Source organism: Tamandua tetradactyla, chromosome 2 (genome assembly GCF_023851605.1).
Source record: "Tamandua tetradactyla isolate mTamTet1 chromosome 2, mTamTet1.pri, whole genome shotgun sequence".
Classification (NCBI taxonomy): Eukaryota; Metazoa; Chordata; class Mammalia; order Pilosa; family Myrmecophagidae; genus Tamandua; species Tamandua tetradactyla.
This window is the reverse complement of record NC_135328.1, coordinates 126,295,824-126,315,146: the sequence shown is the minus strand read 5'-3', so window position 1 is coordinate 126,315,146 and position 19,323 is coordinate 126,295,824. Positions and strand designations below refer to the sequence as shown.

Sequence of the window (19,323 nt, the reverse complement as noted above, 5' to 3'; positions counted from 1 at the left end):
CGGGAGCCGGGAGGGTGGGCCGAGGCCTGGTGGGTCCGCTAGGCGGCCCTGCGGCGGCCTCGGGGCGGGGCGCGAAGCACGCGGCTTGGCCCGCGTCGGCCGCCGTACGGCCTATAAAAGACGAGGTACGGCCTTGCCCGTCCTCTCTGGGCTGCGGAGGTGGGCGCCATGTTGTCTTCTTCGCTCTTGGTATTAGGGTCCTCGGAAGCGGGAGGCCGTATGCTCTCCTGGCCCCGCGCAGGCGCACGCCCCCTCTCCCGGGCGGCAGACGTGGGACTTGGGGGTACCCCGAGCCTCGCCGTCCCGCCGCGGAGCCGCCGCTGCGACGTTTCGCTCTTAGAATTTCCTTGAGGGGTGGTAAGGTTCCCCGCCCCCTCCCCCAGCAGGTGAGAAAAAACCCGTAGGTTTCCCCAGCCCAGGGCGGCGGTGACCCCCACCGGGGCTCTCGGGCCGGGACGTGCCGTGGGCTCTGCCGAGCCCTGTTACGCTGGAAGGTGGGGGTGGGGGCACACGTCGGGGCCGTTTCAGTTCCTCGGCACAGTTTCAGGGTGTCCCTTGGTTTGGGGCTGACCTGTTTTATAAGCCTAAAGATGGGGCCAGGAGTGAGTGAGAATGTCCGAGAACGAGGAGGAAACTGTCCCCTCTTCCACCCCATCGGCTCAGTGGCCTCTTTGGGGTCTCCCCGTTTTCTCCACCTATATAAGCGTGGGAGAATAGGATGACCTAGCAGTTGCCCCAGGGCTGAATTACAGAAAGCACTCCCCCCCCCCACCCCCCATTGACCCACACAAGCTGTGGAAATCAAGGGGAGAGAGCCCTTAGCACCTGCTTCTTTTACTGATTGAGGCTTCAAGGAAGTCACTTCCTATTTTTTCTTCCTTAGTTATTTAAACTCCATGCTTATAGGGCACAATCCAAAAGTGAGGTGATGTCCAATTTCCCGTGGGTGTTAGGAATGCCCCTTAGCAGACTCCTGGGCCTGTCGTGGAATCTGATGTGTACGGGGGTTATACTTTTGAGGTGCAGGCCTGGTCCTTGGGTCCCAGAGGTGACGGGCTGTCGTGGTATTTCCTGGGGCTGCCCCCTTCATGGTGACTTTGCATTTATACCCACCCTCAGATGGAGCAGCACATGGGATGTAACTTTGGTTGGGAGTTTCTTGAAATGACCCTTGTAGTCAGAAGCCATTTGTCTTCCTTGAGACCAAATATTATTCTGTGTAATGTGCTTCTTTGTAGACTTAGTGAGATTTGTGTAAAATGAGGGTTTTCTTTTTCCTGTAGGGAGGAAGTGGCCAGCTGAAAACAAAGCATCTGTGAGGGGGATGCCGGCCTCTTGGGTAAGTGGACATGTTGGCACTGAAACAGGTTCGCCCCAAGCTATAACTTCTTTGCGAAAACAACCCCATTTTAATTGACTGTCAGAACCAGCCAAATGCCGTGTCCTTTGTAGAGGAAAAGCTCTTCAGGGGATTCTCCGACATAAACTGCCCCCAGAGGCGTTGCAGATGTGGCTGCTGTATCACGTTTGTGTCATTGGGTGGCAGAGAGAAAAAAGGCTATGTCTACGCTCAATGTTCTGATCCATGAACATTTTGAATGATTAATAGTCAGACATTTGGCAGGGTGCTGTGATCTGAGTGCTTGCTTATTGGCAACCAGAAGCATCCCATGTAAAAAGCTCTTTAATTCTTCCAGCCTCAGATCATTCGATTGCTATGAATTGTGTGATAGGAGGAGGCAGAAGTGGGCCAGAGGGTTCTTGAGCAGAAAGGTGAACAGACTAAAGGTAGGTTGACCCCTACCTGTGCATGACCCAAGAAACATTCTGAATGATTAATGGTGTTTGGATTTGCTAAGGCTGCTGAAATGCAGATGGATTGGCTTTTACAAAGGGGGGTTATTAGTTTATAAATTTAAGTTCTAAGGCCATGAAAATGTCCAAATAAAGGCATGATACCTCCTCTGAGGAGCAGCTGCTGGCTACCCGAGTTCCTCTTCCCACGTGGGAGTGCGCATGGCCGGCGTCTGTTGGTCCTTCATTCCCGGGTTCTGTTGCTCTCTGCATCTGATTCCAGTGGCTTCCTCTCCGAGCATCTGGGTTCTCTCAGCATCTCTGGGGATTAAGGACTCCAGTAAAGGAGACCTTGAATGGGCTGGGTCACATCTCCATGGAAACAACCTAATCAGAAGATCCCACCTACAAGAATGGGTTAGAAGATGGCATTTTCTGGGGTACATAACAGATTCAGACCAGCACAAATGGTCTCCCTTTTGCATTATTTTTGTTTTATTCTGTTTCATTCACCTAAGGGGCAGACATTACATCAAGAGCAATTGTTGGCATCTTTGCTGAGTAAAGACAGTGGCACCAAATCTCATCCATAGTTCTTGTATTGCTATGAACTGACAGGAAAAAATAAAGCCAGTTTCACTTTTAAAATGGTCTGGCATTTGACACAGTGCTCTAGTGTTGGTGTATTCTGTGCTGGCAGCGTGGCTTACTGTGTCTATGCCAGGCATTTCCCTTAGATCTTGAGATTAGAAAGGTCTGTGAAATGGCCAAAAAGTGTAGAACATATAAGGACAGAACCTGAGATGGACACCTCTACCCATGTGAAGCTTTGGGAAGAAATTACCACACCCAGGGACCTAAAGGCTGTGCACAAGAGCAGAGGGGTTGGTTTCAGATATAGCACAGGCAGGTAGTTCCAGGGGGAAGGTCCAGCTAGGAAAATGTATTTCTTTTTTTCCCATAGCTTTTACTTTCCTGACCTCCTGGGGGCTGGGGTTTCTTTGAAGTATTGGTCAGGGTGGTCCCCTACAGCAGTGGCCAACCTAACCACTGCAGGGTAGCATGGGGTACAAACATGTATCTAGACATTGACAAGTGCTGGGGGGCCCTTAGAGTTTTTCCTAAAATCTTTCAGCTATGGGATCTTCAGGACTTTATTCCTAGACTGGTGAGCATGGTGTGCCTCCTGGCCAGGGGGTGAAAGTGGTTGTCTCTTCTAGTTGTACCTGCCAAATACACGGTGCAAAACTGTTGCAGGTGAAAATGAGTAGATGTGGTTACCGTGGGACAGTAGTGATATTTTCTTTTATTCTTTTGGCAGCTTATCTTTTTTAGTTTCCAGCATTGGGTTTCAGTTGTTTTTTCTCTATTGGTGTTTTCTATTTCATTGATTTCTGCCGTTTATTTCACCCTCCTACATCCATTGTCCAGTTTATTATTGCTTTGGGGTGGGGGGGGGGTGCTGGTTTGAATTTTGTGCCCTCGAAATGCCATATTTTAATCCTGATCCATCTTGTGGAGGCAGCCGGGTTTTTTGTTGTTGTTGTTTTTGTTTGTTTGTTTGTTTTTGTTTTTAGGTGCATGTTCCAGCAGTTGAACCCGGGTCTCCCGCATGAAAGGCATGCATTCTAACCACTGAACTACCCTTGCACCCACTATTTCTTTTAATAAATTCCCACTTTTAAAAGCCATTCTGTTGATGGTGGATCACATTCCAGCAGCTAGCAAACTAGAACAGGGAATGAGAATTTGCCAAGCCACTTTGTGTCATTTCCAGGCGTGCTGTCTACCCCATAAGATTTCAAAACTCTAAATAGGCTAATTCTTGTTTTAGGATGCTAAGTAGAAATGAGAAGTTTGACAGGATTTCTGCTGGGATGCAGCAGTGCTCGGCTTAAGGGGGTGCTTTCTGCTCTGTGACTGCCCGTGGCACCCCGGGGTCCCAGGGTCCCAGTGGAGTGGCCAGCATTCAAGCTGAGTGAAGCCAGTGGTCTTGGGGGTGGACTTCAGGTAGTTCTAGGAGCATACCCCCGGTTCTGCGCAGCTGAGAGGTGTTTGTCGGTGTCAAAGTTGTCTTGAAATAAGCACATTGGACTATTGCAGCGGGTGTGCCTGCTGGGGAGCATGCAGTCCCTGTCTTGGAATCCTGTCCTACATACTTGGTGTCTCTAAGATCCCTCAGTCGAGACTTGTTGGATAGATTTTTCAGAACCAACCGGCAGGGACAATGAGGACTGGGGTGGGGTTTGCTGATGTTCTTTTCAGTTCCGCATTAATGGGGATGGTGGTTCCTGCCGTGTGTTACATTCTGGTAGACTGTGCCATGTGTTTGTGGTTGTAATTATAGGAAGGCAGCTGACTACTACTTCATGACGTGACTCCCAGAGGGGACACCAGCTGGGATGACCTGGACATGATGACCACTCCAGCCACAGACCAAGGGAAGAGGGGGGCAGAGGCTTGCTCTCCTGGCCAGGTACTTCTCTACCTTCCCCTCCCCCACAGTCTCCTTAACATAAGGTCCATGTTTGCCCCCAGGGGCTGCTAGGTGGGCCGTGAGCAAGGGCCCTGGCAGATGCTGTCCTGGACTTCTGAGCCTGGCAGGCACAGACATCCTGCTGCACCTGCGGCTTGGGGGCAAAGAGGAAGTGGCTCTTTCTACACTCAGTGCTCAGACACCAGGGGGCACTGAGAATGGTCAGTAGCCTAACATTCCTTTCGATTGATTGGTCCCTCGAGGGGCAGCTGCGTTGCAAAGTGGTTTCCTCTGAGCACTATGGCTGAGAGATGGGGGGTGGTCCTAACTTGCTCCTGGGTGGTTCCGGGAATTAAATGGGATATGTGTATATACAGAGCACATGGCCGTGGCGGGCTTGGGGTGCAGTGGGATTAACCAGCAGAGGTCTGGCTTTTAGGCCTTGTTCCTGGAAACATGTTGAAAGTCGGACTGGGAAGGATTTGGGCAGTGTGATGTGTGTCCCCACTACAAAGCTCTTGAGGTGGGATAAACAACCTGTGTCCCGTCTAGCATTCCCACTCCCCACGGGGCTCAGAGCAGTCAGGGACCAGGTCTGGCATGTGCCAGGGCCACCTCGTGGGAGAACAGCCGAGGAGCCAAGGTAGAGGTGCTGGCAGGGCAGATGGCCCCTGCCCCTGCAGGCGTTGCAGCTGTGGCTGTTGTGTCCCAGCTGTGTCATGGGTGGCAGAGAGGAAGAGGCGCCGTCTACACTGAGTGCTCTTGGACCATGAGCCCCCAGAATGCTGGCAGCCTCACAGCCCCAGCCCAGCCCCCAAGCTGACCCCTGCCGGAAGGCCTTTGCTCATCCACGACTGGCCCAAAGGGGCTTGGGGCTCCGGGAGGCCAGGAGGTGGGGAGTGGCCCCTTCCTGCCCCAGACCAGACTGTTCATAGCAGGGAGCATGTCCTACCAAATGCTGGAAGGACAGACTGAGTAGACCAGGGGTAGGGGTTGAGGGCAGGAAGCTCAGGGAGCAGTCCACAGCCACCCAGCACAGGGTGGCTGACAGGACCAGGGCATGGAGCATCCCTGGTCTGTCAGCCAGAACTGGCACCTTGCCAGACAGTAGGCCCTTCTCAGCACCTTCACACTAGACAGCTTGTGGGCCCAGAATGTCAGGAGGCACAGGAGCGCTGTGCTGACTTCTGGCCTGCTGTGCCCAGGCCTGGAGCTCTTGGGAGATGCACTTGTGGAGCTCAGGGACGGGTTTGGTAGGAGTCACAGATCATGCTGAGTAAGTAGGGCCCTGACAGCCCACAGCAACCTCTGCAGGCAGTCCTCTAGAACCAGAGGGCACTGGGGCGGATGGATGGATGGATGGATGGTTGGGCAGACCGGATTTCTCATAAGAATCGGGGGAAGACAGACTTGCAGACAAAGCTTTGGTAGTTTAGATTATTTTTATCAGTTCTTAAGATGGGTATTCACAATATTGTGAGCTGTACAGTCAATGTGGCCTGTGATTTGTGAAGGCCAGGTGCCAGCACCGTGTCCACGGCCTGGCCAGGCAGCCGCCCCTGTCCTCGTTTCTCCGTCTCCGTGGGGAGCAACCCACGAGTCCTAGCCAGTCTTCACAGTAGCCTCCGCCCCCAAGTTCCTGGACCTTGGTGAGTACAGTCAGCTTCACTCTAAACCAGAGGCTTGTCCCTAGCTTTGGCTCGCTTTGGAAGCCAAGACTGACTTCGTTGAGCCAGTAATTGGAATGAGGTATGCATGTTCCTTTCACAGCATTGGTGCCTGTGAACTAGATGTCATGCCCCTCTGATGTGGCCTGCTAGAGGACTTGGGAAGGGTCCCTTTATTTTTTTAAATAGAAGTCACATTCAGTATGCAAAATTATCTGAGAACCAGGAAAACACCTCATAGCCTGCCCTGGGGATGTCCCATTTTCTCAGGGTTTTTCATTGGCCTCTGCATTTTTATGAGGCTGGGCCTGTTGGCTTTTGGCATCTGTTCCAGCAGAAACTGGATGTGGGGGAGTTCTCAGAAGAAAGGGTAGAGGTGGCACATTGAGACTATCTGCTAGTGTATTCTCGTGGGGGGTGGGCTGAAGAAGCCTTAGTACCTATGTCTTTGAATTCCAGAAGCCTCTGCTGTGCTGCCCTGAGGTAAGGGGCTTGACTCCAGCCTTGTCTGAAGAAGGGGTACCTGCTGGATAAGCCCAGACGCCGTTGGGAAGTGGAGGAGCCTGCCCTGAAGATGTGCTGAAGGGCCACCAGCAGCTAGACTCTGTGTGGCCAGAGCTGGTCACCAACACACCCACCTTGGGCCAGGGATGTCCAGGTGCAGGAGTGCAGTACTGGCTTGTCAGCAGCCTGAGCAGCCAAATTACAGGGAGCACAGCTGCCCTAGTCTGCTGGTTCAGGGCCAGACCCCGCAACTGAGGGGTTGCAGGTTCTGTAGACCCTAAGGGGGAGCAGCTGCATCACATTTTGTATTGAGTGGTTTGGGCTACAGCTGGCAGAGAGGGCACCCGGGCACAAACGCTCCCCACCCCCATCTGGGCCCGCACTCACTGCAGAGGTGCAAGAACGGGAAGTGGGTCAGGAACAAGGGCCAGCCCTGAGGCTGTGGGACCAGATTGTTCCAGCATCGGGTGCTGAGCTGCTTGCTCCCTTTTGCTTGAGCAGCTGGATAATGCTGGGGGAGGGAGGGCACGGCTGTCCCAGCACTCTTTTCAAGGGAGAGCAACCTGGGTGATTGAAAGTACCAAGGGTGAGTTTGGACGATTAGCACTAAGAACATGGCATTAGAATTGAAATTTTGGAAGATGTGTTTTAAGCGAAGATGCCCGTGAATTGTTTAATGAATGCACTTTTCTTCAAAGAAGGGATTTCTTTCTGTTGACAAACTTAATAAACTGATCTTAAAACAGATTTACTGCATCTTGATGATTAGCTGAGGCCCAGTTCAAAGCCAGCCACTGTGCCAGTCCTGGGACTTGGACTTACCCACCCTAACCTGCCAGCCTGGCTTTCCTGGTAAGGAAAAGGTGCAGCTGCTGTGCCCTGCCTCTTGCTGAGGGAGGGCAGGAGTCCAGACCACATAACACTCTGCCATGGAGCTGACACCTAACAGCTAATTATAGGCAAAGCTTTAAATACATTATTTCCTAGATGTGGGCTGCTTAGTTTTGTGCAGTGAGCATTATGAGATGTGCTTTGTTTTGAATGTTGACGATGAGGGTCTTGCACATACTGTATACATCCCTATTCTAGTCTCCTCCCATTCACCCATCTCTGGGGGACCAGAAGGGGGGTGGTCTGGGATATTGCAGATCGGGAAACCAAACAAGCCCCTGAGGCCCGGGTCCCTGCAGATGCCCTGGTGACTCAGGAACTGGACATGCAGGGGAATGAGTATGGGATGGTCTTAAATTGCTTTCTGTGGTCAGTTTCAAGCTGACCTGAAACTCTTCTGGTGAACTTGAGTTCTGGCATCAGGTATCAGGAAATTAAAATAGTCCCAGGATTGCCCAAAGATGGCTTCACGCCTAGTCTCAGGCAGAGTATTGCCTGGGAGCAGCCATTCCCTTGGCTGTGTGGGGAGCTGGGCAGCCCCACTGCTTCCAAAAAGCTGTCCACCCTGGGTCCAGGTGGGTGGATGGCAGACCGCAGGGGGAGGGCCAAAGCAGGTTCACCACCCCCTACTTGCACTGCCAAAGGCAGTGTCCCACATGACTCCTCCACCCAGGAGGCCTGAGCTCTCCTGGGACCTGGACCGGCACTTACTGCCTGCGGGCCCTGGGCATCCTATAAGAACCAGGGTTTCCCAGACCTTCACCTGGGGTCCCCACAGGCCATGGCCTGAGAACCCTCGTCCCTGGTGACTGACAGGGCCCAGAGACGCACAACACTCACATAAAAGCTCTTTATTTACATTGTATGTTCAAAATAACAAAATCAACACTTGGGACTGCTCTGGCAGCCCTTGAGTAGACCTGGCCCTTATGCTCTCTCCTCGCCAGCCTCCAAGTATATTTTGTTTGCCACCTGAGTCTGGGCTGCTGGTGCCCGGGAGCCCTAAGGTGGGGGGAAGCAGAGGTGCCTGCAGTAGAACCCCAGGAGCATTTTCTAGGGAAAGTTGTCTAGCAAAGGATAAGGCAGGAAAGAGCTCCACCCCACCGCTGAGATCACAGAGCGGCTGGTCAGGCTGCTGGAGTCCAGGTGGCCTGTCCCCACCCCCTCCGGCTTTTTGGTGGCGGTGAGTGGAGTGAGGTGGGGCAGGACTGAGGGAGAGGGAGGGGCAGGCGCCGTGTCAGGAATACTTGGTGTCTGAGATTTTCCTCCAGAGCAGGGCCTTGAGGTGGCTGAGCACGAGCGAGTGGTGCGCCTCCACCTGGCTGGCCAGCCCACTCAGCGTGGTGCAGGTGCGCAGCTGCTGGCCCAGCTCCTCGTGCAGGTCAGCTGGTGCCCCGGGCAGCAGGTAGTCCCGCAGCAGCTCGCACACCTTGGCCAGGTTGGGCTGGAGGAGGTCGCCCTTGCACTGGCGCAAGAGCTGGTCGCAAGGGGCCCGGCAGTCGCGGCCGTATGTGCAGTCCCGGCTGTGCTCGCAGTGGCGGCCCTGCAGGAAGCGGCGCACAGCCGCCTCGGGGGCCACCTGCCGCAGGTCGGCCATCCTGAAATCGTACCTGCCTGTGTAGCCCACATTGGCCAGCGTAGTCTCGCACATATAAAAGGTGCCGTGGGCGCCGTGGAAGAGCTCCTCCACAAACTCCAGCAGGCCCAGTGCAATCTTGGCCCTCCAGGGCCACGCAGGCCCCAGCCACTGCTGCAGGGCGCCGTGCAGGGCAGGGGGCAGTAGGGGCCGCAGCAGTGCGGCGCCGCGTGAGGAGCTGTGCGGGGCGCCCTCGGTGAGGTACAGGTCCCCACAGAAGCCCAGCAGCCGTGGCGTGTGCTCCTTGGCAGGCAGCGACAGCAGCAACAGGACCTCGTTGCGCTGCACCAGGGCCCACACGGACTTGGCCTCAGCCAGGGACACCCTGCTGTCGCCATTGAAGTCGGCCATCAGGAGGACCTGGCCGACCAGTGCCGGCAGTGAGGGCAGGTCCCCCAGGTTTGCCTGGTGGAAGAGGGGAAACCGAGTCGTGGCGCCTGGGACGTGAGGGTGGCCACCCTGGAGCATCACCAGGCTGGAAGTGAGCCTCCAGCATGGAGGGGAGGTTTTCAGCCTCTCACCCCAGGCCCCACCTGGCCAGAGGGTGGCCTTGGGTCAACCTTGTCTCCCTGCTCCCCACTCACCCTCAGTGGCCCCTAGGGAACTTCCTGGGCCTCCTGCCCATCTAGGAAAAGGGCCTGTTTCTGCTGCCTCCTAGGACGGACCCCTGCCCCAAGGGAATCGTTAGCAGAGGTGGGCCAGGCCCCTGGGGGGACCTTGTTCCCACCTCCCAGTGTATGCAGGGCCACTGCCATGGGGAATTCTGCATCCCCCACCCCTCACTGCCCCTGACCCTTGTCTGACACCTCCCCAGGAAGCCCACGATGCCATGCTCCCCTCCAAGCCTCTCCCCCTGTCCCCACCCTGGCACCCCACCCTCACTGACTTGCCCAACTTGTTCTGCCCCCCCCCACCCCCCAAAGGGGAAGACAGCTCGGGTATCCTCTACTTGGCTACAGAGGGAGCGCTCTAGAACGAGGGACAGCAGACACCAGAGCAGTTCAACACCAGAGCAGTTCAACTTGGGCCCCACCTTCCCAGCACAAAGTGGGCTCTCCTGGCCTGGGGGCGTGGGAGCCCCCATCCCTGCCTGTGAGCTGGAGACCTCAGTTGCAGGGCTGCACCCCCATCCCCACTGAGGGGGGAGCTGACCTTGAGGAAGCCGAGGGTCATCTCCCGGAACTCCCTAATGGAGGTGCCCCGGGTGGGCTTGTCGAACAGCACAAGCTCCCGCGGTGGGGCTGTGTCGGGCTGGGCCTGGGCGCTCAGCGCCTCCTCCAGGCCACACTTGATGAGCACGTCCTTGTCGTGCCACCGCCCACTGTACACCTGCGCAGGACAGAAGGACTGGGGCTGCCCACTGGGCCCCATCAGCCCCCCGATGTGCCCCCCTGGGGCGCTGACTCAGAAGGCAGCCAGGCTGGGGGGACTCTGGGGGCTTGGGTGACTGACCCCTCTCTCCAAGGACCCCCACAAAAAAGGATAGGGAGGGGCATGGCTAGTCATAGCCCCCCTGTGGGGGGGAGGGCAACCCAAGGCCTCGCCCCAGCCCGGGCAGAGGACTGAGTTGTCAGCCTGAGGACAGAAGCCCTTGAATGGCCCCAGCGCCCCGACCCCACGGTGGGGGGCCCCCCAGCTCACCTGTTGCCCCGGGGCAGAGGACAGGCAAGCCCTCCACTCCACCTGGTGCAGGTCACACAGGTCCTGGCAGACAGAGCCCGAGATGACACCTTTGTGGTACTGGTCACACTGGGGGAAGAGGTATAGCCAGTGGCCTGGAGACGGCAGTGGGCCCAGCAGGCGTGCCCTCCCACCCCCGTTCTTCTCTCGGCCCATTCCCTTCCAAGCACACTCCTTCGCCCTTCCTTAGTAGAGCTCGTGGCCCAGAGCTCCTGGCTGTGTGGCACACGTGCACCAGCGCAGAGGGCTGTACCTGGGGGGGCCGGAGCTGGGGAGGAGGGACAGAGGGTGGGACTGTGAGTTCTCCCCATGTGGTCACCTACTGTACCCTATGGCGTGACCTCTCCGTCCCCAGCCTCTGAGTGGAGAGCCCCAACCTCCCCCTTTTGGCTGCCCTGGATCCACTCATCAGCCCAGACCAGCAGGGTTGAGGCAGCGGTGGGAGCAGTGGCCGGGCAGCAGAGAAGCTTCCAGGTCTCTGCAAGGCCTGGGAGCCACCAGAAACGGGAGGCCCAAGTGGGCTGGGAAGACTGGCCATCCAGGCCCCAAGGACAGGGGCCTGCTGCCTGCTCCCCAGCAGGACCCCGTACCCCATTAGTTTCTTCCCCAGAATCCCATTCCCACCAGGAGAACCCTGCCCTTGCCTAGCCATTCCCTCCTCCAAGACCTTGCCCCCCACCTCCAGGCCCCATCCAGGATCTTGGCTAAGACCCCTGCACGCTGTTGGCCCTTCCTTCAGGGCCCCATCCCTACCAGAGCCCCTGGCCAGGATCCTACACCCACCAGGGCCCACACCCTGTCAGCCCCTCCTCCAAGGCCCCACCCCCAGGCGAAGAGCCCACCACCTCCACCAGGTGCCAAGCCTGGGGGTCCAGGTGAGGGCAGAGAAGGGATGGCCTGAGGCCAGGTTTGGGGAGGGCAGACATGGGGGAGGGGCAAGTGGAAACTGGGGAGGAGACCAGGGGCTCTGGCTGGAGATGGCAGGTGGGCGAGGGCGCCAGGTACTGAAATGGGGAGAGCCAGGGCAGGACAAACACCACCAAGCAGGGATGTCACATATGCGACTTTACCGTCGCATCTGGCAAGCGGAGGTCACGGGGCAACAAGGTGGGAGAGTGGGGAAGGGCCGGGCATTACCAGGAGCCAGGTGAGCAACACAGATGTTACCGTGACCCCAAGGGGGCATGAGTGACACCTGGGCAGTGGCTGGGCCCCCCCAAGCATTGGCCCGTCAGGGACACCCACCAGCTCTCTCTAGTTCCAACCCTGACCAGGCTTCACCTGCACCAAGGCCAGTGGGGTGCAGACAGGAAGTCTAGGGCATGCACTGGAAGGCCTGGGAGGAGACCCTGCCCTGGGGTTCAGGGACAGCAGGTGGGGGGTTGTGTGGCACAGGAGGCCTCCAGGGGCTACAAACAGGCCGGAACCCCAGGCTCTCTCACAAGGACCCGTGGGCTGGCGATGGAAGAAAGAATGACCACACCGGGACCAGGAGGAGCCAGGAGGTAGGCCGTAGGAGTGGGGAGGACTCAGAGCAGGAGTTGAGGAGGCAGTGTGATAACTCAGAGCAGGGCCCATCCCCGGGGCAGCCAGCTCACTGCCACCCCAGTCACCCACCTGCCCGCACCCACCGTAAAGGCCCCCGAATGCACAGGGTGAAAGGTGACTTTGCTGTGCTAAACCACACTGGGGACCCCTGGGGGGGGGCACAGGCTCTCCTGCCCTGAGCAGCTCTGGGGCCTGTCACAGCCTCTGGGCAGGAGAGGAGAGGGCCAGACTGGCGGCCTCCTGGGCGAGGCCACCCCGGCGATCCTTCTGTACCCCTATGGGCGGCATGAGGTGGGCGTGAAGGGGGCCCTTTCCCAGGCGAGGACCCACAGCGCTTGTCCTCAGAGGGCTCCCCCAGCCCTGGAGTGGTCACTGTGCGGGAACACGCCCACTACACCTTGCCAGCCACCAGCCTAGGGGGCCGCTGCGGGAGCCCTCCACCTCCAACCCCAGTCAAAGCACTGCAGACGGGAAGGACCGGGAGCCACAGGTACCAGCCAGCTCAGGAGGGTCCTGCGCAAGGGGCCCCTGAACACGCCCGGCTTCAGCCATCCAGGAAGTGAGGAGCTCGGCTCTGGGGCCGGAGAGGTGGGGTCTCCCCGCGGAAGAGCAGCGCCCAGCCTTGAGTCCCCACCAAGGACTACCCCTCCAGCCGGTTCATTCCCCCTTGGAGTGAGTCGCCCACAAGCTGGTGGCCACCAGGGGCCCCTGGGCCTCCTGTAGGATGGGGCAGCTGTGCTAAATCCGGAGGTGGATGGCAGGTCAAGAAAGGCTCCCTCTGCATTGTCTTCCCTATCGGGCCACCCAGTCAGCCGAGGATGTGGGGAGGGGGGGTTGCCTTGGGCGTAATTAAATCCCACCCGGGATGAGTAGCCTGGGCCGGGCCGCAGAAGGGGGTCCCCAGGCTCCCCCGGCAGCCAGTGGAGGTGTGCCCACTCCGGGGAGGGGCTGGGGGGTGCCGCATGGGGGTGCATTCCTGGGGACGCATCACCGATTGCCATGGAGCCCGGGTCCCGCAAGCCAGGGGAGCGGGAACGGAGGGAGGAGGCAAGCGCAGAACAGGGCGCCGCCGGGAAGTAGGGAGGGAGGGAGGGGGCGGGCGGGGCGGGGCTTTCCGGACCCCAGATGGAACAGCTGGGAGGCGGGGCAGAAAAGACACCAAGCTGACCCGAGACCCCGAACTCTGTTGCGTCTCCTGTGGCGCAGCATGGAAAATTCCGCGTCCAGCAAAGGAGAAAAAGAAAGCTAAGACGATCCAGGGGCACTTCAGTCTCTCAGTTTGCAGGGAGACCCTCCACCTCGGGAGCTCTCTCTGCTCGGAAGCCCCCAAAACACCAAGTGTGGTTACAGGCAACCTGCACCTGGGCCATGAATCCCGCAGACCGCAGGGCCCGCCCTGGGGGGTTCTGCCCAGCCACAGAGGTCCCTCTCAGGGGTGCCACCTGGGGGGCTTTGCCCACTGCAAGGCCAGGAGCCATCTACCATTCAGGGGCGCCTCCGCTGGACACCCCCGGGTAGGCGGGGCTTGCATGGAAGCAGAGAGAGGCGGCACCCTCAGCCCCCCTGCGGCCCCTTAGATCAGCCAAATCCCTGTGCAATAGCCCCACCTCTCAGACTCAGTTTCCCTGCCTGCAGATGGTCATCCCGGAATTCCTGTGCACGACGCGCCCTGCCAGCATTCTATAAATGACACCCACCCCACACCCACAGTCTGTTTTCACCCTCATCGCTGTGTGACTCGGACATGCTGCTGAACCTCTCTGAGCCCCAACCAGCTCCTCCAGAGACAGTTCGTCCTGCACCTTTGGTGGGAGGGAGCCCCTACTCACTGCCTCCTCTATAAAGGAGAGGACCCCCCCCCCCAAGGCCCCTGGGAACACTGGAGTCAAGAGAGCTGGGCTTGGCACTGACCCCAGGAAGTTCCATGGAACCAACTGGGCCACAAGGTCAGGACACCCTGGGAAAAAGGAAGCTGCAATTTCCACTTATTTTTTGGGAGGTGCACATTCTTCTGCTCTCCACCCTGGACCTCTCTGGCTCGCCGCGGTCCCCCATGCACCCACCCACCCACCTGCGCCCCCAGCACTCACGATGAGGGCCTGGCACACACGGCCGCGGCAGAGGTCCACGTAGGAGGCATAATGCACGTACACCACCCAGCTGCCCACCAGGACAGCCAGCCAGACCAGAAAGATGTACTTGACCCTGAGACCCGGGAGCCGGCCCTGTGGGAACAGAGGTGGGCGTTGCAGCCAGGTCCAGGAGGAGGCATCATGGCCTGTGGGCGCCTCCCAGGTCAGGAGGCAGCAGCCGAAGCCCCCCTCCCCAGCTCTGGAGCCAGGTCCCTCCAGCCTCCAGAGCCTCCTGTGGGGTGCCCTCCTCCGGGGCCTGCCAGGTCTTTCCTCCCCTGGGGTACAGGTGGGGGATGGGTGTCAGCCTGGAACCGGGGAACCCACAGGGTCCCAGGGCCTCGAAGCAGTATCTGGCGCCTCCCAGACATCTGGATTTCACGGACAAGTACAAATAGATTTCAAGTGAGGGCTACAGAAGGTGCCAGCTCTCTACTTTGCTAATAAAAGTATTTCTTGAAGTCAAGCAAGCAGGGCCGGTCGGGAGGGTCTGCACACCCCGTGACACAGTCTGCGCTTCTCTCATTGTGCTGCAGCCTGGAAGAATGTTCCGGCTGGACCAGCGCCAGAAACCTGTGGCCCCGGAGCCTCTGAGGGCCACCCAGGTATCCAGGAAGGGGGTCTGGGAGCCTGTGTTTTCACTGGAGTCTCCAGGTTCCTGAAGGGCTCAGACCCTGCCCTCGGTTTCCCCACCTGTCATGTAGAGTGACAACTCTTGGTGTGGATGGGCTGGGGGCACTGTCTCCATCCCAGCGCCCAATTCCAACGGTACAGCCAGGGGCCTACTGGGAGCCCCCCTGCCCCACCCTCTGTGCTCTGGCAAATCAGAGAGGTCTGAGGCATCACTGGCTGGTCCCTAGCAAAGGCTCAGCCCTCCGGGACCCCCAGCAGGGTCCCAGAGAAAAGGAACCAGCCCAGGGCAGGAGGGCAGGATCACAGCTGCACAGCTAGCCCCTGAGAAGCCCCCCTATGCCCCGTGGCTGATTGTTGGGGGCCTGGCCAGCAGATCCCTGCTGGGACCTCAGCCTCAATGGAGCTGGGCAGCTGTGCGGGGTCAGAGGCTTGGGCTCTAGTCTTGCTCCGTCCTTATTAGCTGCAGGGCCAGGCAGGAGTCTGGGGGACCCCACAGGGCCGACAAAGGGCCTATCGGCCCTACCCACCCCGTGGCTGTGATCACTTTCATAGGTTCTTTCAGGACATGTCCCCCTCCTGCTGCCCCAACCCCACTCACACTGCTGGCTGCCCTGGGAGGGCCCGGGGAGGACCCCACCAGCCAGGGAAAGGGCTTGGGCGGCCTTGGGCCAGGGGTGCCTCAGTGGCAGCGATGGGTGAGGCTCAGCCCCCCTCGGACCTCCTCGGGCCCTCTAGTCCCCGGCCCCTCTTCTGTTTCCATCAGAATTGTTCATAATAAAAAACAGGAAAGCAGAGAAAAGGGGGGTGAGGGTTGGGGGGGGCATTTGGCAGGATGAGGTCGGACTTCCGGCTGGTGGGGAACAATGCCCAGAGGCTGCAGTGGGAGGTGGTGGGAACCTCGTGGGGGGGGTCCAAAAGGTGGGGCTGGGGGTCCAGAGCCATCTGCCTAGAATATTGGAATACCATCCCCACCCGGCTGGCTCGGACTTCCCCTCCAGGTGTCTGTCCCACAGGGGCACTCCCCCAGGAGCCCCACCCAGCACTGCCCACCCCCCACCCACAGGGTGCTGGTCCACCCAGCTCCGTCTTATCACTGGGCTCACGCCCCCTTGGTGCTCGCAGGGTGCTGCCCACCCCACCCACCAGGTTCCTGACGCCCCCCCCCCCCCCCGTGGTCGGGTTGACTGGAGGTTGGGGGGGCCACTGCTGGTGCTGGTAGCCTGGGCCCCCCAGGGCTCTGCAGCAGGCTGGATGGAACCAGCTCCTGGCCGAGACCCCGCGGACAATACCTACCGCTCAGGGACCTCGGACCATGGGCCAGGGGCCCCCCCAGGCACATGGCCTTGGACCTTTACCACCAGGCCAGAAGGGCGTTTCGCAGACAGAGAAACAGGCTCAGAGCATTTCTGAAGGTCACCAGGGAGGGTGCGTGGGGCTCACCCAGGGCTCTCCCAGCTGGCCTACCTCCACTAGGAACCCCACCGCCACACCCCCACACCCCAATTCCTCTCCTGCCCTGCCAGGCCTGGGTGGACCCCACTGTGCCCCGGCGACACTTAACCATCCTTCCCTTTCATCTCGGTAAGGGGTGGGGGGGTGGGGGGAGGGGGGGAGGTGCGGGCAGGGGGTGGGGGGCGGAGCAGGTGTGGGGAGGGCGGGAGGACCTTCAGTGACCTGGCACCAGCCTTCCACTGCGGGCAGGAAGTCATGGCACACACGGGGCCCCACACCTGCCTCCCTTGTGAGGCCAGGTGGGTCCTGGGCAAAGGCCATGAGTCCAGGAGGGCCCTTCCTGCCCTGACCCCAGGACAGCCCTGGCTGCCTGAGAAGGTGGGTGGGCTCGACCAGAGCTGGTTCCTTCATGGCAGGCCCTGAGCCTGTAGGGCATGGGAGGGCCCCTTCTGGGATCACCCCAAAGCACAGGGTAGCAAGAGTCCTGGTGCTGGAACCCTGGGGCAGTCAGAAGCCAGGCCTCCAGAGGGAAGGTGACTTGCTCAAGGTCACCGTGGGGTGGGGGGCAAGGCAGACTCTTGCACACTGTCAGCTGGGGGGAAGCCGGGTCAGATGATGGAGCCGGGGTTGCTAGGTCCTTCTTAGGGCCTTTTTTTAAAAACCTTGTTTTCTTAAGCAGGGAATATAGGCAATAACTTCTTTTTTATGGTGTGGGGCCTCAGGAAGCAGGGTCCAGCCCTGCTGAGGTGGGGGGGGGGGGCTTCCTTTCGCCCAGGGGCAGGGACGTGCCATCGCAGCATCCGCAGGCGGCATCCCCCCCCCCTCCCCAACCACCCCTAGGCACCCGGAATCCCGAGCCGTCTCCCAACGCCCTACCCCACACCCAGCCCTCATTAACCCCTTTTGTCCTGACACCAGTGACCCCCGGCCCCGCCGGGCCCCACCCCCACGGCTGCCGAAACCACTGGGGTCTCCGGCGCGGCCCGAGCGCGCCGCAATAGGGACCCGGGCCTGCACTGCCGGGGGCGCACGGCCCGGGTGGGGGGCCGGCGGCTGGAGGGGGCGGGGAGGTGGGGCGGGTGGGGGTGGGGAGCTCCGGGCCAGAGAGGGCGGGGCCGGGCGCCCCGTTACCTGCAGGCCTTTGGAGAACGGGCAGAAGAGCACCAGGTGCGCCAGGCGCCGCAGCCGCCGCATGGTGGGCGCGGGCCGGGGGCTGCGGCGGGGCCCGGGGCTCACCCCGCACGGCCCCGCTCGGCCCAGCTCGGTCCCGTCGGCCCTGCTCAGCCCCGGCCCAGCCGCAACGGCCACGGCGCCCTGGCCATGCGGGCCGGTGCCAGCTCCCGCCGCCCGGGAGCCGCGCCGCCTCCGAGCCCGAGCGGGCTGTGTGCGCCCCCGCCGCCCCCGCGCGCCCCCGCCTGCGTTAAAGGCGGCGCGCGCGCCTTTCTGTCGGCCGACCGCTAGGCGGGGGCGCGCGCGGGAGGGACTCAGCCAGAGGGAGGTGCCCGGCCTCGGCTCCCCGCGCTTCCCGGGCTCCGCACGCCCCAGCTCTGTCCCCGCGGGAGAGGAGAGGGAGGAGCTCCGCCAGCGCGTGACAGCCCCTCGCCCCTTAGGACATTTCCAGATGGCCCCGGCGGCCCCTGTGGGGAGAGGGACGCGGTGGTGGGTGTGGGGGAGGACGGATGAGCAGGGACCGCCTGCGGGGCACTGGGGCGAGGGAAGGGCGCTTGGCGGCAGCCTGGGAGGGTAGCCTGTTGGATGGAGCCGCAGGCCTGGCTCCGCTCCTGAGCCGGGGTGGAGGGACAGTGGACGCCTGCGGGTGCGCGCATTTTCCCCCGTCCTTTCTGTTAAGACGTCCTTGGCAGGCAGAAAAATGCTCCTTCTTACTTTAAAGTTCCCAAGTGTTTGCAGACCACCCTATCCCTGTCAGGACAGGGACCTTCCCTTCACCGAAAATATGCGCCCCAGGGCCCCCTTCTAGCCAGGCCCTCCCCTCCGGTCCTTGGCAAACAGTGATGGGTGTTTTGTGACAAATGGTACCGTGAGATGGCGGTGCAAGGAGCAGGCTGTGAATGGGTAACAGAGGCTGGGCTGCCTGGGGACTGTTAGGGAGCCCAGGCCACCTTTCCAGGTGGGGATGGAGGCGAAAGGAGCAATTGAAGTGGTCAGGGGGTTCAGGGCGACTCTCCAGTGAGGATGGAGGGCTGGGAAGGAGATGGGCATTGGGGTGGGGGAGGGACAGTCCAGGGTCAAGGCTGCCTCCCCAGACCTGGGGTGGTACTCTGTCTCACCAGGGGCAGGAGTGACTGTCCCCCCCATCCAGACAGTAGGCCCAGCCCAAGGGGGCTCCTGACCTCTCCAACCCAGCCAATCCCATTTGCTGATGCTTCTCTGGAAACCAGGTCTGGGGAGGGGAGGGGAGGGGAGGGGAGGGAAGGCAGGGCCGGGAGTTGCCCTCGCAAAGGGCAGACACAAAGCCCACCTCTGGGCCTGGGGTCTGAGGATCCCCCCACACACACACTCCATGAAACAGACCAGGAATGGAGGCCCCCGTGCCTCTTTGTCATGGTGCCAGCCTCCCTATGCCAGGCCTGCCCTATCAATAGATTATTTCCCCAGCGCTGGGAGCCAAGCCTGGGATTCTTCCAGGGTCACTGGGGGAAACACCCGCTGGCCAGGGGAGGGGAGCATGGGGCTGGGGGTTGGGGGGAGCTGCACTGGGCTCCCTGCACTGCCCCTAGACAGGGCTGCCCTTTGGCCCTGGCATTTCTCTGGGCCAGTCTGGTTGCTGGTGTTCGACAGCTTCTCTTTTTTTTGCATGGACAGGCACTGGGAAACGAACCTGGGTCTCCGGCATGGCAGGCGAGAACTCTGCCACTGAGCCACCGTGGGCCCACCCTTGGCAGCTTCTCTTGA

The 19,323-nt window shown here is 60.0% G+C and overlaps 1 protein-coding gene, 1 long non-coding RNA gene and 3 other non-coding genes across 7 annotated transcripts; 4 read left to right on the top strand and 1 right to left on the bottom strand.

Moving 5' to 3' along the window:
• The first annotated feature begins 136 nt into the window (after nucleotides 1–136).
• Nucleotides 137–8,189, top strand: LOC143673825 (uncharacterized). Of its 3 annotated transcripts, XR_013170672.1 has the most exons (6): nucleotides 166–386; nucleotides 1,284–1,339; nucleotides 1,698–1,788; nucleotides 4,142–4,270; nucleotides 5,785–5,919; nucleotides 6,397–8,189. It is a non-coding gene; the product is annotated as an uncharacterized LOC143673825 (long non-coding RNA). The 3 variants fall into 3 exon arrangements; XR_013170671.1 differs by lacking the exons at nucleotides 166–386; nucleotides 5,785–5,919 and adding an exon at nucleotides 137–159 and having other exon boundaries at nucleotides 6,397–7,515; XR_013170670.1 differs by lacking the exon at nucleotides 5,785–5,919 and having other exon boundaries at nucleotides 6,397–7,515.
• Nucleotides 1,486–1,618, top strand: LOC143675383 (small nucleolar RNA SNORA17). Its single transcript, XR_013171608.1, has one exon. It is a non-coding gene; the product is annotated as a small nucleolar RNA SNORA17 (small nucleolar RNA).
• On the top strand, nucleotides 4,372–4,509 carry LOC143675371 (small nucleolar RNA SNORA43). Its single transcript, XR_013171597.1, has one exon. It is a non-coding gene; the product is annotated as a small nucleolar RNA SNORA43 (small nucleolar RNA).
• Nucleotides 4,941–5,071, top strand: LOC143675384 (small nucleolar RNA SNORA17). The gene has a single exon (XR_013171609.1). It is a non-coding gene; the product is annotated as a small nucleolar RNA SNORA17 (small nucleolar RNA).
• Nucleotides 8,169–17,618, bottom strand: DIPK1B (divergent protein kinase domain 1B). Its single transcript, XM_077148841.1, has 5 exons — nucleotides 17,542–17,618; nucleotides 14,287–14,421; nucleotides 10,610–10,717; nucleotides 10,121–10,297; nucleotides 8,169–9,373 (listed from the first exon to the last, which is right to left on the bottom strand). Exons 1-5 carry the CDS (start codon nucleotides 17,602–17,604, stop codon nucleotides 8,570–8,572), a joined length of 1,287 nt encoding a protein of 428 aa, XP_077004956.1. The 5' UTR covers nucleotides 17,605–17,618; the 3' UTR covers nucleotides 8,169–8,569.
• Nucleotides 17,619–19,323: the final 1,705 nt, after the last annotated feature.

Coding starts and splice junctions, on each gene's coding strand:
- DIPK1B (XM_077148841.1), bottom strand. CDS start 17,604: ATGCGGCGGCTGCGGCGCCTGGCGCACCTGGTGCTCTTCTGCCCGTTC. Junction 10,718..14,286: donor GTGTGTGCCAGGCCCTCATC/GTGAGTGCTGGG, acceptor CTCTTCCCCCAG/TGTGACCAGTACCACAAAGG. Junction 10,298..10,609: donor CCTCTGCCCCGGGGCAACAG/GTGAGCTGGGGG, acceptor TGTCCTGCGCAG/GTGTACAGTGGGCGGTGGCA.